The sequence below is a fragment of the Sylvia atricapilla genome, chromosome 23, assembly GCF_009819655.1.
Source record: "Sylvia atricapilla isolate bSylAtr1 chromosome 23, bSylAtr1.pri, whole genome shotgun sequence".
Lineage (NCBI taxonomy): Eukaryota > Metazoa > Chordata > Aves > Passeriformes > Sylviidae > Sylvia > Sylvia atricapilla.
This window is the reverse complement of record NC_089162.1, coordinates 7,116,800-7,133,377: the sequence shown is the minus strand read 5'-3', so window position 1 is coordinate 7,133,377 and position 16,578 is coordinate 7,116,800. Positions and strand designations below refer to the sequence as shown.

Here is a 16,578-nt window from a genome sequence, read left to right as displayed (position 1 = left end):
CAGGGTGTCAGTGGGGGCTCAGGGCCTCCAGGTGCTGATCAACTGCCCAGCATCGATGCAGTGGGCACAGCTGATAACCAAGTAATGCACAGCAGAACCGATGTGACTACCGATCCCCAATTTACAATGGTTACATGCTGGCGCATTCAGGGTTCGTTATCCCTGGCTGCCACCCTGGTCTGTATGCCAGCCCTTCCACTAGCCTCACCACAGACACCCCAGCATGTACCTGTGTGGACTCGGTAGTGGGTCTCCAGCTGGTGCTTGAGGCTGAACTTCTTGCCACAGCCGTTGCACTCGTAGGGCTTCTCACCGGTGTGGATGCGCTTGTGGCCCTTCAGCGTGCTCTCGTCCCGGAAGCAGCTACCGCAGAACTCACACTCGTAGGGGTGGTCACCTGCAAGCACACGTGGGGGTCAGGGCTGCTGTGACTGCTGTGCCACACCAAAAGCAGTCCCCAGCCTTTTTACCCCAGGCAACCATTCTGGGGACAGAGCACCCCCAGTCTCCCCAGTGCAGTGCGCTGGTCCCTTCATGCCTGTACGGATGGGATGCTCAGGTCCATGGCATGGTAGAGAGACCGAGCACTTTGCAACCCTCCTGCCACAAATTTCCAGGCTTTTCACCCAGCAGCACCAGCACAGACCCAGCCCTGGGCATCTCCCACTCCAGACCAGGTGGCTGATAAATGAACTCTGGTTTGGCACCAAAGGCAGAATGATTTGAAGGAAAGGTGAGGGCTCCAGCTACTTATTTATTACAGCCGCGAAGGCAAGGACAATAAAGATAGATTGATCGTCCGAGACTTTGTTCATGAATATTTAAATATTACTGATTTGTCTTGTCACTGTAATTACAATTTCTCTGTGCCGCATATCCTACAAGCACAGTTTATGGTAAAGAATGGCGAACTGTATTTCACTTGTCCTGCTGCAGATGTGCGGAGCTGCCAAGCGTGTAATGTTCCCCGCATTTCATACATTTTCTTCAGCTGTGAAGGCTTAAGTCATCCACAATGACCTACGTTTTTTCATTATCCCCGTGTCAAACTGCACTCGTGCCTGGGCATAAATTGTCCTTCTCGTTATATACTCACATGCCTGTGCTTTCGCTTCCTCTTTAAAATGATATTTTACTCTCTCCCCATTTGCCGCAGCCCAGTGCTGCGGCCCCTTGCCCCCTCCTGCAGCTGCTGCCTGGGCACCTGGGGGGAGGAGGATGCTCAGGATGCAGTTCAGAGCCCCCGTCCAAAGGCGATGCAGGCAGTGCCTGGGGCTGCTGTTGACTCTCCCCTTCCCGTGCCCAAACTGCTGCTTTGGCTTTTGATCCTACAGTCAAAGACTGCAATTTTTCAGCCAGGGGCAGCCAGCATTTCCACCCACCCACTTTTCAGGGGAGCCTGAGCCCATGGAGCCCCCTGGCCGTGGGACAAGAGGGAGCATCCTGCAGCTGTGCAGGATGGCACCACATGGCATGATTAAATGCTCCTAAAGCGTCGATGATCCCAGTGTTTTTTCACAGCCGGGAGCTACTAAAGCGGCAGAGGTTGGGGTGGGACACGCGCAGCCCGACCCGCAGCCCAGGTCACCGGATTACCAGCTATAAATAGCTCCAGCACTCAGCATTAACATGCTTATCATCGACACAGAATTCCCGTTTCCCACACTGGAACCCCGAGCCCACGTGTGGGTCTGGCAGCTGCCAGCCACAGGCTGGACAGAGCGATGCTCCGTGACACCACCTGCACAACCCCAGCAGCCACCTTTACATCCCTGTTAAAGATTGTGTGTGTGCCCCCTGCCTGACAAGAGAAAGAAGGGGCATCCCCACTCAGCATACGTTTTGTTCCCTGTCAGCAACAGCAGTGGTGTCAAGGAGCCTCCCAACTGTGTGAGCAAAGCATAGGTGAGGAATGCTTCACCCAGGCATCTGTAAAGATCCATGGCACTGGCTGTGATCCTGCACGCTCCTGCTCATTCCTCAAGACTCAGCTCTTTCAGGGGTGTTTTGTGACTGGCCCTGAATGATGGTGCTGCTGGTGTGGCCAGGACCACGGAGCTGCCCAGGGATGCCGTCGGAGGAGCTGAGGACACGGCATGGGCTCTTTGAGGACACGGCATAAGGCGGCCAAGCCGGGCTCTCCCGCTCAGCAATCCTGCAGCCAAGCCCTGCCCCAGTGGGGCCACGGCAGCACCAGCTACACGTAGCGCAGGTCGCCCTAATCCCATTAGGGCCGAGCACCAGCTGATTATGTGCATCTACTGCCGTAAGCTGATGAGGCGGATATGATCGCACACCCCCTAAGAAGGTCACGTGCCACCTCAGGCCAGATCAACTTATTACACACAGCTTTTTCTTTTTTTTTTTTTTTTCTGTTTTGTTTTTCAAACCCAAGCCGCTTCATTCACCTCCACACTTTGAATACAAACCACCCTTCTTACCCCTGTTTCTTTCGCACACAAGGGGAAGGAGCACGTCCCAGCTGCCCTGAGTCCCCACGGTGGTGCCGCCGTACCTGTGTGGGAGCGCAGGTGCCTCTTGAGCGCGGTGTGGCTGGGGAAGGTGCGGTTGCACTCGCTGCAGATGTAGCTGCGCACCCCGGCGTGCACCTCCATGTGCTGCTGCAGGGCGCTCTGCGTCTGAAACCGCTTGCCACACAGCAGGCAGAAAACAGCCATGTCTGTACCTGTGCGAGAGGGAGAGACCTTGCTTAGGCACTGCCTGGCACCCCAGGCCCCATCACCCCACTGCGTGGGGTCCCCACACCCACATGGCAGCAGGGATGCTCTGGCAGCAGAAGGGACCCCAAGAGCCGCAGGGCTCTGGGTGTCATTGGGAGGCCCAACAGCAGCACCCCGGCCACCCTCACCCTGCTGACACTGGCCCTCTGAGAGGAACAGCTGAACAGGAGAAGCCGCTTTTATGGCACCGGAGGCAGCTGGGAGCCCTGGCAACGCTGAGGGATGCCCAAACGCAAGGCAGCTGTTGGGTGATCACTGCACCCCCACACACCTGTGAGAGCTGCTGAGTTCAGACCTTTGGGTGCCCAGGTGAAAGGAGACCCCAAGATTCCCCCAATAAAGCTGCCCTGGGGAGCAGGAGTCGGGATGTGAGAGGGCAAGGTGCCCACCCCTTGTGCTGTGTGTGACCCTGACCCCCAAGGCAGATCCAAGCTCCATACCATCGCTCTTGGGCACAAACCTGCCTACAGCAACACAACAGGGACAAACCCCCAACCCAGGTGCTCATACCCTGTGCATAAACATCTCAGACCTCTATGTCGTTAAACAGTTTGTTTTTGCTTATGCATAGCTGATTGTTCAGAACTGTGAGTCACTGCAAATTGTATTACGCAGGGAGATTAAGCAAATAAATGCTCGCTTTTTGGAGACATTAAAATGTGAGGACTATGGAAATAAAATTAGCTAGAAAATTGTATTAGCAATTCATTAGCACCACAAGATGTTCAAGGTAACCAACAAATCCATGCAGCCTCCAGGAACAGCAGGGGCAGAGGGCTGCTTGCCACGCTGCCAAAACCAAGCCCAGGGAGCCCACCAGGACCACAGCACCATGGGGCAGGGACATGATGGGCAGCAGCACTGTCAGAATCATGGTCCTGCCTGGCATAAGGCAGATGACAGGAAAGGATGCTCCTGGGCAGACCCACACCTCCAGCTTGGGAGACATCCCAGAGAGCATCTCTGTTCACACCCTCACCTGCTCCTGCATTGTACCATCACCCACCCAGGTGTGGTGGCATGCCGCAGTCAGCCCTGTCCTGCTGGGGATGCAGGAGCTGTCTGGGGAGATGCTCAATCTCAGCCTTGCACTGGGCTACCAAAAAATGCTCCGAAATCTGGAAAAAAACCCCGGTGAAATGGGAATAAAAGCAGCAAGAGAGAGGTGGCTCTGCACGGAGCACGGAGCTGCCTTTCTCCCTCTGCAGGGATTTATCCCAGGGGGTTGTGGGCTCATGTGCCCCACACGCAGCTGCGGACAAAACGCTCCCGAGACAAAAAAAAAAAAAAAATTAAAAAAAAAAAAAAGGAAAAAAAAAAAAAAAAAAGAAAAAAAAAAAGAAAAAAAAAGAAAAAAAAAAAAAAGCAGGCAGCCCCAAGCGGGCAGTGCGAAGCAAATCCCAAGAGGTATGTGGCCCCGCGGCCCTCGGCGGCCCCGGCGGTGACAGCAGGACGGGTCAAAGGTCCCCGGGGCTGAGCCCCCAGCGCCGCGGCCAGCTGCGGAGCGGAGGCCCCGGCCGGCGGGACGCCGGCCCCGATAAATCTGCCGCCAGCAGCCCCCGCTGGGGCCGGGGACAATGGGCTCCCGTGGGGGCGGAGGGCAGGACAATGCCGCTGGGCCGGCGCGCGGGGCCGTAACAAATCCTCCCTGGCACCGTAGGGCCCTCATTTGTGAAACTAATTGGCCCCCGCTTGAAAAAAAAAAAAAAAAAAAAAAATGGGCTGACTCCAGCAGCCACAGTGATGGGGACGAGCTGCCTCGTGCACGCATGGGGGAACGGGGCTGCTCGCTGGAGCTGGGCATCCACCAGGTGCTGCTTCCTGAGACCTGCAAAACCCTGTTTTAAATTTCTCTCTCTTCCTTTATTTTTTCTATTTTTTTTTTCTTTCCTTTTTTTCTTTTCAAGTGATGTATCAGTAAACAAACACCCCAGACTGGTAGGTGAGCCTGTACCAGCATGGCACGAGAAGGCACATGGTTCCAGTTGTGCTCTGAGAGCGGAGCATCTGCGTGACACAAAGGCTGACACCAGCCGGGCGCAGAGGTGGAGGATGTGGGAGATGGCCCCGCATCCCAGCACGGAGCCCAGCAGCGGGACACGCAGCCCCGAGCTCAGGCGGGGCTTGTTCCCAGCGCTGAGGCTCCGCAGATGACACTCTCCAGCAGCCCAGGGGCGCGGCAGGCGGCACGCTGGGGTCTGCCAGGTACCATCCCACTGCCGGCCTTCAAGCTGCCTGACGTTTTTTAGGGTACATGTCAACAACGTCACGCCTTTGGAGAAAGGATGGGAAGCGGGAAAAAAATGGGAAAACTCTTGAGAGGGTGCCACACTGGGTGACACAGGACTCAGCCGTGTGTCCTGTGGTGAGTGCATCTCTGGGCTCCAGCCACAGAAGCCCCGAGCCAGCCCTCAGCCGTTGGAAGAAAAATCACCCCTGATAAAGAAATGCTGCCGCCCCAAATCAGTGAGAGACGGATTTATTCATTTCCCTGACATTTTAATGGTTTCTCCCCTTTTTGCGGGAAGATGATTACAAATTAAGCAGCATTTAAACGCTTTTTACTGTCAACAATTAAAAGGGGTGAAGGCGGGCGAGCAATTCATTCCCCGGGAAACGCACTGGCTCTCGGCGGGCGCCGACGGCCCTTCCCTCTACTGTACACCGCACAATGGCCCCGAGCATGCCATTAATTTTGCAGGACGTTCAAAAGCAAATTAAAATATAAAAAGCCCCCGGGCACAAAGATAGATACCAAGGGAGGGGGCGGCGTAGGTCAAGCTCGCAGAATTGAAGTCTTAACAACTGCGGAGGTTTAAGCACAGCCCCGCACGCTGCATTCAGCTGCCACCCTTGCCCACCATCCCCAGTTTCTGTGTCCCTGCCAGACCCAGTGCCATGCCAGGAGCTGAAAGCCACTAGCGGGGCAGCTGTTAGCACTGCCACAGGGCTCCGAGGTGAAAGCTGGAGCGATTTGTGTGTTAGATGCTCTTTTGGTAAGTGTGTTGGCCAAATCTTGCACGGTCTTTTTAAATACGAGGTGGTCCCCAAACCGATTTTTAGGGGAGGGATGCTTGATGAAAGGTGGGCAAACCCTGCGGCTGCAAGCCCAGAGATGCATATCCCTGTTCTCCAGCAGCTTGATCCCAAAGCAGCGCAGTCGCCAGAGCCGTGATGACGAGCGAGATGCGATGTGCGGCAGCGCGCCCCGTCCGAGTCACAGCGACGGAGGGATGCGGCAGCACCGCCCCCACCCGCTGCCTCTGCCAGAGCAGGAATTCTACTAAAAAGCGCCGTGCCGACGGGTGAGGCAGGCAGCGTGGGGTGGGTCTCCCTCGGCACTGGGCTCTGGTGGAGTTTATGGATGCGGGAGGTGCACCGCAGGAGAAAGGCGACACGTCCCCTTTAAAAGGAAATATAATTTACAGTGTGCAGCCAGGCGGGCCATAGTTTCAATCTCGTTTACTATAGAGAAAACTCTGCTAGCTGTTCTCTATCCCACAAATCCGATTTAATCAGACAAGCCAGCCAGCGTGGCTTGAAGTAAAAACGGATAATTAGTAAACAGAGAGCTACTTCAGTGCTTCATTGGCATTCGAGCCGGGCTAGTGTGTCGCATTTAAAATGCAGTCTGATGAAGTTTACAAAATCAAACCATTTGTTACTCCTATTGAAGAGGCTTCAGGCCACTTGCAATTAAATTGGAATTAGTGCTTAGAATGAGATACAGCAAATTCATACTAAAAAGGGATCTGACTTTCAGACATTTGACTTCAAGTTTTTCCCCCCATGCTAGAGCACGCGTGTGTGTGCTGGCCTGCTGGCCCCCAGAGCCCCTGGCAGCACCACCAAGCCCAGACCTGCTGTGTGGCTGGGGAACGGGGTGACTCGGGGGTGCTGTGGCAGCAGGGGAGGGGGGACAAAGGGAGTGGTGCCACTTTGCTGGTGAAGGAATCCCTGCTGAGCCCCAGCACGGTGGCAGCACGGGGCTGGCAGTCCCCAGGCACATGGTGCCAATGTCGGGATGTACAAACCAAACTGCCCCTCCCTGAGTCCTCTTCACAACGCTGCCATCTTTCCCTGCTTATCCTCAGACCCCTGTTATCAGACTTGAACAATGAGCAGATCCATCCACTGTTGAAATAATCACAAACATGGAATGAAAGGTCATGGAGAGGCACACTGGGAAGGCTCCAGCATTACCATGGGCATGAGCATGCTCGTGTCACAGGATGCACACACCCTAAAACCCCCAAACCCTCGGCTCAAGTCTTGATAATTCAGGGTGTTCCACAAGGCTCCCTCCTCCACTTTTCATGTTTAACATCATCTCTTACATGGTGCATGTGCCAGAGGTGACCTGACACTGCTGCTGTCCTTACAACAAAGGTGAATGGCTCCAAAACATCCTGGCCATGCAAAGCAGGAGCCCAAAGGCAACTGGCACTTCTGAGATGAGATTTCAGGGACATTTGATAATTTTTGTCAGCGTGTCAAAGGCTCTGCACCAGCCTCTGCCTGCCAGTCAAGACTGCTGGCTGCTGCTGCAGGGGAAGCTGCAGGCCCTAGTGTGCAGGAACAGCAGCACTGGCGAGGAAGTTACCACTGGAAATGGTGGTCAGAGAGTGGCAGAGAACCCTCCCTTTCAGCCCTGCCTACAGGAAGGTTGGGAGAGGCAACAGTTGGCAAGGGACACATTGCCTGGAGCATCCCTGTCACAGCTCCAGCACCCAAGCTCAGGCACAGCTGGCCTGAAGGACAGCCTGAAGGTGCCCAGCTCAGCTTGACACAAGGGACCCTGGGAACACTGTGCACATCCTGTTGTCATCGAGTTGAAAAGCAGGCACTGCAGAAAAGGGCACCAGCACAGGCCTAGGGACACTGGTGGTAGCACCAGCACAAAGGCTACATTTTGCACCAGGATGGTGGATTCACGCAGAGTAAGGAAATCAGCCCAGTCTCAGTGTCTGTTTTCAGGATTGTTATGAAACCCAAAGTGGTGTTTTTGGTGGCAGCACCAAAATGCACCCAGAGGCAAGGGCAAAGGAGCCCTCCCTGAATGCTGCTGTTGGGACAGAACACCTGCCCTGTCTGGATGTAGGGGTGTTGTGCTGTATTGCGTGGTGCCACTCGCTCCAGTGTTACTGAGAAGTGATGGCATTCATTACTGTGCTGAGTCAAACAGCCCCAACAGCCTTCATGGTTCAGTGGAGAAAGTGGGGAAAAAACCCGTAAGATAAACAGGAAATGCGTGCATTTTGTGCCAGAGTCACCAAATCATCCCAGTTTCAAAGATTGCCTCTGGACTCCAAAGCTTGGCTTCTGTGCTAATTAACATCTTTACGGAAGGCAACTTCTCCCAAGGGGGCATTTGTTTGATTATTATTATTTACTTAGAGATAGCACAGCTTTCTTCCCAACTTTAACTGACTATGGAAAATAAATTCTTAAAAAGCAGCCGCTGCCGCCTGCTCTCCTGCCCCTGCTGGTTTTCCTCCTGGGCTGGATGCGGACTCTCTGGCTGCAACAGGAGGGCAGGGCAAGCTTCTGGCACTGCCTGCTGCCTCCATGCCAGCTCACCCTTTTACAAATGCCGAGGAAAACTCTGGCATTTCAGAGCAGTTGTACAACACTGACCTTGCAAGCACAGGGGATTAACAAACCCCCCCAAAATAAATGCCTCAGTTTTTGCTCCTGCAGTGATGCACAGGGCTGCTTCCCACAGCCATGCTCCTGCTCTCCCCATCGCCCCGGGCAGGATGCACATGGAGGACGTATGGGATGCTGGTGCCTGCAGCAGCCTGGGCAGTGGGCGTCAGGCCCTGAGCTGCAGCTCTGGCATGGGCAGCTCATGCCTGCTGGGGGTGATTTATTCCGGGGCCATCTGCACCTGGGGGACAATGTGGTCCCATATCCTCATGAACTGGCTCATTAGTCACATCCTTGTAGCTTGACCTCTCTGTCTCCCTTTAGTAGGGTGGGACAAGAGCATCCCCTTCTCTCCCTTTTGGCAGCCCATTGCTGCCCCATGCCCAACTGCTGGCGCCTTGTGCCTTCCTCACCGCCCTCCATCTCCATCACTGTCACCATCACCATCATCATCACCTTCCCTCACTGTGTTTCCTTCGATGGCTCAGGCAAAGTGATTATGAGGGCACGTGCAGGGAGGGAAGGAGCCAGGCGACGATTAGCGGCGGTGGCTTTATGGCAACAGGCACACAACTCATTCGTTTCATGTTTTGCAGAATATAAAAGCGCTGAAACATTTTAATTTTAAATTCTTATCATTGAATTTACTGCTTTTCTCTCGCAATGATTTGTGTTGCTTTTTAATTTTTACAGTCTCTACAGAAGCCAGATGCTACCGCCTAGGGCCAAAATAATAAAAACCCGCTGCAGTCGCGAGTTACAGAACAAAAAGGAAACGCGCGGCTGACAGAAGTTAATATCTCAATTTAACAGTGCTGCTCCGCTAATGATCCTTTGATATGTGTTTATTTAGAAAGGTCTGATCTTGACCTTGAAAGCAAACTAAACCGCAAAGTCTTTATGAGAGGAGAGAAAGACTTTATTTATAGACTGGCTTTGCGTCAATCACGGCGGCAGCTGGACCTGCGCTGGGTGAAGCTCCACATCTGCCTGTGGGCCCAAATGGGGCCTTCATAGGAAATGTGTTTTTGGGAGGGTATGGGATCAGCTGCCATGGGGGACTTCAGTGTGTCCCCCATCTCCAGGGCAGGATGCTGAGTGCACCACGGAGATGCAATCCAAGGGATATGGGCAGCCCCGGGCCTGTGAGGGACGCTCTTGGGGGACAGCACTGGTCTAGACACACCCCTGTCCCCAGAACAAGCCACTCTGGTGTGTTGCATGCCTAACCCCTTCTCGCAGCATTGGAAAGTGCTGCTTCTGCTCCCTGGTTTACTGCCTGAATGTGGTTTCCAGGCTTTGAAAGGAAGGGATGTGTTCAGCATCACCCCAGCCTACAGTCAGAGCCTGAGCAGCTTTTCCTTCTCTTCCTGAAGAAACTGAGTGCTAGGCAAACCTGGCAGAAGGAGTTTTTAAGGGCCAATACTTTTTATTGCATTTCCATCTCCTGGTTGGGGGAGGTGAGAGGTTCCTGAGCTTTTAATGCTTCTATCTTGGGATTGCACTACGGACACTTCACACCTATGGTGTGCTGTGTTCTACAGCCCAATTTCCATTTTCTCAGGCCAAATAGTTGTTTGAAGCTGTTTGCAGCCCCTAAAGCCTTCTGGCAGAAGCTGGAGGCACATCCTCACTGCAAAGTGGTAACCCCAAGGCCTTTTTATTGTACTGAATATCTATCAAAATAAAGCAATACATGTTGCACCCATTCAGGCAGGCTCACTCATGATCATCCTTGGCAAAAACCACCACTCAGCTGTTTCAGCCCTAAAAGTACCAATGGAAAATTGCCCCCTTTCCTGGCAAAACATATCACCTGGCCGAAATGCAGTAATCTGGAATGTGAACATCTCTGTGCAACACCTCCCTTTTGTGCTGCTTTCCTCTAAGCTCACACCATTCTGGAGAATGCCAGATTCACCACTGCCATTCCTAAGGAAGCTGTGCATTGGGACACCTCTGCCTTTCCTGAGAACTAGTTTCTCTGGGGCAAACCGTGGTGGCATTTCTGGCCACTGCATCAGATGGGAAGATGTCACACTTACTTGTCATCACTGCACCAGCTTCCCAGATGTCCTCTTCCCGTTTGGAATTTGGACTGAAAACAGCTGAAACAAAAGTTCTGAATTTCTGCTGAAAAGTCAGAGTATTTCCCCCACTGCTTCTAAACTGTTGCTTAACTGATGTGCTAGAAACTGCTCCATCTCGAAAAAAGAGATTTGGTGAGGAGACCCAGGGGTCTTCCCATGAGAGACCACTATCACCACCACCACTGCCATCATCCCACCCGGCAGAGAGCACCACCTTCCCACGGCCAATCCGTTCCACTCGTGCATCTCTCCTGTTCAGGGTGGCACCATTCTGGCATCCTCCATCCTGTGGAGCGGTCACAAAGCCCTGCTTCACACCCCAACCAACAAAATGACCCTTTTGACACTGAGGCTGCTGCCTGGCAGAGCCTGGCCAGTGGAGCGACCGGCTGCCGTGAGGCACAAAGCCGGGACTTGCAGCATCTGCTTATTATTCCTGCACTCCCATCATTAAAAAAAGAGAAAAGATGAAAAGGCCCCCTCGGCAAAGCCGGGGAGACATGGAGCGGCACCGAGAGCAGCCTGGCCCCCAGTTGTTGGGGGTTTTTGTACAGCGGGGAGACGCGAATCCTGGGGGACAAAAGTAACTGCTAAGGTAAGTTAAACCTTGTCGAGATGAACTTTCCTGCTACTTTTAATTAAAAGTTCTTTGGAATTAAAAAGGACACTATTCAGGAAAGGCTGAAAAAAAAAATTCATTGACACCAGCCCGCCCCCCTCCCCTTTTTCCCAAGGAAAAGAAAAAGCTGTTTTTGTGTGTCTGCTCACCCAGCCCGCACTGTACAAAAGGAAGCGGATTTGCAGCAAGACACATGAGATGACCCCCTGACCCCGAGCCGCTGAAAAGTCCTCAATGGCATAAATACCAGATAATCAATCACATACCAGGAGGGCCGGTCCCCCTGCCCTCGCCCCCGCCGCTGGGTTTATGAGAGATGCACTGTAAACGGACACCGGCTCCTGATGGGAGGCCCCTCTCGGCATTCCTCTGCTGGACCAGGAGACCCCGGCCGCCTCTGAGACCGTGTTTCATCCCTCTTTTATAAAGCCCAGCATGGAAATGCCGAGCATCCTCAAGACTGCCATAGCTGATCCCTTGTGCTCCAGAGCAAAGGGGGACACAGACATCTCTCTGTGCTCTGGAGAGACGGCCAAGCATCCTCTGTGCCACCACAGGCCAGCGTGTGGCCAGCGCAGAGTTGGGCATGCACAAACCGGGAGGAAACCAGCTCCATTTACAGAAGGCTTTGCTTTTTGGGGGGCTGGCTTTGTCAAGCCTTCGTGGGTTCTAGCAGTGACTACCATGTCACGCTGTGTTCTGTTATGGGGCTCTGACCAGCATCCTGAATGCCAGCAGAGGAAGACTACCGAGTCCCCGCGTTGCTCCAGGGCAACAATAGATGTTAAAGCTCTCAAGGGAGGGAAGGGAAAAAACTTGCAGTGATACTGCACTGGTTTGGTTAAATGGGGAGCCACTTGGCAACTAAATTTGATAATGCTTTTGTCCATGGGTCAGAGGTTAAATATGTTCACACTAATCCCCTTCATCTAGAATTAAAGGACAAGAAAGTTTTCTCCATAGCTTAGTGAGAGGGCTTTTCTCATCACGCTTTAAATAGTATTTGCACAGGAAAATTAAAGGCGGACCATTGGCCCCAATGCCATCGTGGCTGCACGGCTCTGCCACGCTCCCATCTCCTCGCTTGTTTTGGTGAATCCACCAGCTTACACGATCCACAGCCTCACCACATTTCCCCATGTGTGCACCAAGGAGCACAGGGAATTTTCGCTGCCATTTGCTGTCAAGGTGGCAGAAGCAGCCGTGGTTTGGGAGGCAGGGAGATTCCTGGCTGCAGGAATGCGCGCCAGGACTCAGATTTCAAGTGCTGTCACAGGACATTACTGTCAGACAAAGGGGCTCTGTGCTGCGCCCCTAGGACCCACTGCCCCCAGACCCTCTGTGAGCTGGGGCCGGCACCTGAGCATCCAGAATCCACTCTGGCAGCCACCAGAAAATCTGTGGAGCACTGACTGTCCATCACAGCACAGCTCTGCCAGCGCTCCCTCCCCCCGCCGGGACTGTGGAGCCGAGGCGAGCACGGGAGGGATAATTACCTCTAAGCGTACTTAATACTGCAGTGCATTATCTCTAGCTATGGAGAAAAGCACGATCCAGAGGTATTTCCCCCTGAAGCCTCGTTGGGCTGCTCTCGGAAAACCCTCCTGAGTCCTGTGAAATGGTAACAGAAAGTCACAGGCAGCCCAGGAAGATGTCAGGCTGGTTTTGGTAAGGAAGTGTGCCAGCTGCTCATGCTGACTGCTTGTGCCAGGCATTGCTCTGATCAAACTGTAGAAGAGGATGCCACAGGACAAGCCACAAACAGCATCTCCCAAATCTGCTGCTAGAGCAGGGACATTGCAGATGGCTGTTGGTGGCCAGTGCCACCACTGAGACAAGCCTCAGCCACCAGCAAAGTCATGCCAGCATCCTAGCAGAGCGCTGGCCTGACCATTAATTGTGGTGCCACACTGAGTGTGAGGCAAACAGAATTTGTGTTTCAGTGTGGTTTATAGCTCACATCATGTCAAACTCATGTATTTTTTTTTTTCTGCTTGCTCAAAATCTGTCATTTCCACACTGGAAGAAGCAGTGTGCCATACTGCAGCACCACTGCAAGGTTTTGGGCTGGAACCATTTTGAGGCAGAGAAAACAAAGTGAATGTGAGGAGATAAGACAAACATGTAATAAATTGGACTCAATGTACATTTGCCAAGAATGGGGGTGGTGTGTGCCCGTGTGACAGTGCAGCTCCGGCGCAATGCCCCTCCGCCTCCTCCAGGCTCCCACACATTCCTTGGCAAACCCAAGCCAGTAATAGGGTTGCTGGGATGCTCTTCCGTGGAAAAACACGAGAGCTCTGGCATATAACACAAAAATAATTTAAAAATTTTTAAAAATCCCATGCAGTCGTTGAGCAACACTTGCCACGGGACCCAGCGCGGGGGCATCCTGCCACCTCTGCTCCCGGGTTCCTGCTCTCAGGCACCAGATCTTTCTCCCTTTGTACCTCCACTTATACTGCACAACTGTTTTGAATCTCTAAAATAATGTGACAAGTTAATGATGGCACAATTATCTAAATGTTTAACAGACATGTTATCTAAGTGAATCGGATTGAGATTCCATCCCGCTGACAATAAACATCAATGGGAGAGCAGAAAGTGATAGGCAAATTATCGCCAACCCTGCAATTTCAATGCTATTAAATTTGGAGGAATAACAGCCCTGAGGCCTGTAAACTCTGAATAAAATAGACCCTTGTGTTTGGCCAACTATTAAATCAAAACGCTACCAACATCCCAGCAAAAGAAAAAACGGAGGGGGGGAAGAAAAGGGGGGAAGTTATAGAGCTTTTCAATTTTCAGTTACATGTTGGTTCTATTAATTCCTTTTTGCTAATGGTGTCTCAGGACAGAGGATAGGAGGGATATGAGGGATATGAGTGTGGGTTCTAGGAAGGGAATGCTCCCAGGGGATATGGGCAGGGGAGAGTGAAGGGTGCTGTGCCACCCTTGGCGGCGCGGCTGGGGGCACGCCAACCCCACAAATCAAAAATCCAACTACTTGCCAAAGCAAACATGCTCTATAGTAGGTGTCGCTCATGCCCACGTGAAATTGGGTCAGGAGTAAATCTGTGCTGTCCCGCTGACTGACACCGGCTGCCGTGTGCTAACTGCCTTGGCACACAGGAGGAAACTCGAGACGAGTCACCTCTGATATTTATAAACGTCAGCACGAGCCCCAAACCCGTTAGCACGAACAGCGCTCGTGTGCACATCCCGACTCCCAGCGGTGCTGCCTGGGGGTACTCAGGCTGCCACCTCAATGCATTCTGTTTTTTCCTCTACTTTTGAGGAGAAGGGTAAGGAATTTTCCATGCTCTTCTCCCCAGCAACAAGCCTGTGCTGCTGGAAGATGAGCCAAAACAGTTGCTGCCTTTTCTATTGCAGCGGGACAGGGGCCAAGGACAGTGCACACCCGGAGAGGGCGTCTCAGCCCTGTGTCGATGGGGCTGCACACAGCACTGCCAGTGCTGTGCTTACAAGCAGGAACTAGTTTTTTGTACTTATTCTTGTTGTCTGCCTTGCCTCAGGAAGTGGGGTGTTAGTTTTCTGGTGTAAAGATGAGCAGCTCTTGATGCAGCACATGCACAACAGCCTGGTTCTGTGTTACCATCATTCAAAGCAGGAGAGAGGGCAGTGGGGAAAAGAAATGACATGAAGGGAGTCCTGGGTGCTGAGAGTCCACCAGAGAAATAGCCCTATATGCTGAAAGAAAACCCTGGGAACCCTTCATCTCCTGCACAAAGCCCCACAGCTGTAGGTCATGTAGGGAAGCAGTGACTCTTGTGGACAGGTCCCACATTTCCCCTGAAAACTGTTTTTGAGTAATGTGGGTGGGATTTGGTCAGCCTGTACCAGACACCCTGCTCAGCTTTTCATTCCATCCTTGAAGGTCTCTACCTGCCTATCTACCAAAAAGGGTTATGCATTTCTTTTACCTGGAAAGTTGGAAGGTATTTTGCCAGCCAACCTGCAGCTAAGGGCAAGGGGAGGACACCCAAAACAAACCCATTCTGGAAGTTGCTATTATTTGGGAAGGGGATTAATTATAGCCAGACAGGGGAGGGATGCTTTCCAAGCCAGTAGAGGAGAGGAAATGATTCATTTTGGCTGCTCTGGCCACTCAGGCTCTCTCTGCCATGTTTAAAGCTGGAGACAATGATGACAAGCTCCCCTTAGGGAACGCTGTTCCCCTGCTCTGGTTGCCCATTACCCTTTGAGCTGTGGCTCAGTCCAGCCCTAAGGGGGCTTGGTCCCTACAGGAGTGTTAGCCAAACTGCTCTGCATCTGCAGGATGATTTTGGGTGCAGGCAACACTGATCTCCATGGCTGGGCTCCCACTTGTCACCACCCCAGGATGCTCAATAGGTCTGAGAAATAGAAGGAAAGGGGGAACTAGCTGCAATTTGCTTGGTCACTTTGAACCCTCTGCCTAGGCTTGGGCTGTTCAGCCTTGTGCAGCCGGTCCCTCACTGTGCTGGCTGCCCCTTCTCCTCAGCCTGCAGCATAGAGGGCTTCCAAACAGACCTGGAATGGCAAAACCCAGCTTCCAGCTGCATGGGTATGGACAGGGAGGGCAAGTACTTTAGGATTTATGGACTGGTGCTTGGCCAGCACAGCTCCATGACCGGGTGACAGCCGGAGCCATTCCTGCCCAGTGACACAGCACTTTGCATCAATCCTCGCACCCCCAGCGTGAAGTTGGCTGGGTTCTCTGTGCCAGCCCCAAGCACAAACTCACTGCCAGTGGCATTTATCAGGGCTTTCAGCACTGAAAGATGAACCTGTACTCCGTGAAACCGCTCCCAATATAGCACAGGAGGAGCAGGCGTTCTGTCCTGCTCCAGTCTAGATTTGGAGGGTGAAGGGCTCCACCTGGGACTGCCTGGCTGTGAATTCCCCCAAGCAAACCTTTCCCAGGCATGGCAGCTTTTGCAAGAAGCTTAAAGAGATCCTTGTGCTCCTGATGGTGGCATCACTGAAGGGCTCAGAAATGCCAGAGCAGAAGCATGACAGAAAGCAACTTCTGGGAGGTGTTTGGACAGGGACAAGCTTTGCTTGCAAAGGGGACAAATGACCTTACGTTTGCTCTGCCATTGTTTCCCATGTAGATGCTGAGCAGTGGTATAACAGCACTGCACCAACTGGTGCCTAAATCTGTGCTTTAGTGTAAGAAGAACTCAGCCTGCCTGGCCAGTGCAGAGGCAGGAACTGCAGAGGGTCCAGCTCTCTGTTGGACAGAGGGTGACAAAGGCAGCCCAAACATTCAAACCTGTGCCTTAGTGAAGGGTGGGAGGGGAGGGCCACGTACCTGTGTGCGTCTGCCGGTGCGTCTCCAGGGCATCTTCCTTCGAGAACTGAGCGCCACACTGATCGCACACCAGGGCTTTGGCCCCCGCTGTGGAGAGAACAGGGAGAGGAGGGTTATTGCATGGACAGAAGGATGCACACCTGATTGTGCACAGGGACACTG

General features: G+C 52.9%; 1 protein-coding gene across 2 annotated transcripts in view; it reads right to left on the bottom strand.

The window, feature by feature from the left end:
* ZBTB16 (zinc finger and BTB domain containing 16) overlaps positions 1–16,578 on the bottom strand; it is a 54,166-nt gene that overhangs the window by 2,940 nt on the left and 34,648 nt on the right. For both annotated transcript variants that reach the window (XM_066334902.1, XM_066334901.1), the window contains exons 4-6: positions 16,417–16,503; positions 2,516–2,686; positions 230–397 (exon numbers count right to left, since the gene is read on the bottom strand). In XM_066334902.1, coding sequence (XP_066190999.1) covers positions 230–397; positions 2,516–2,686; positions 16,417–16,503 — 426 coding nt within the window. The remainder of the gene's footprint in view (positions 1–229; positions 398–2,515; positions 2,687–16,416; positions 16,504–16,578) is intronic.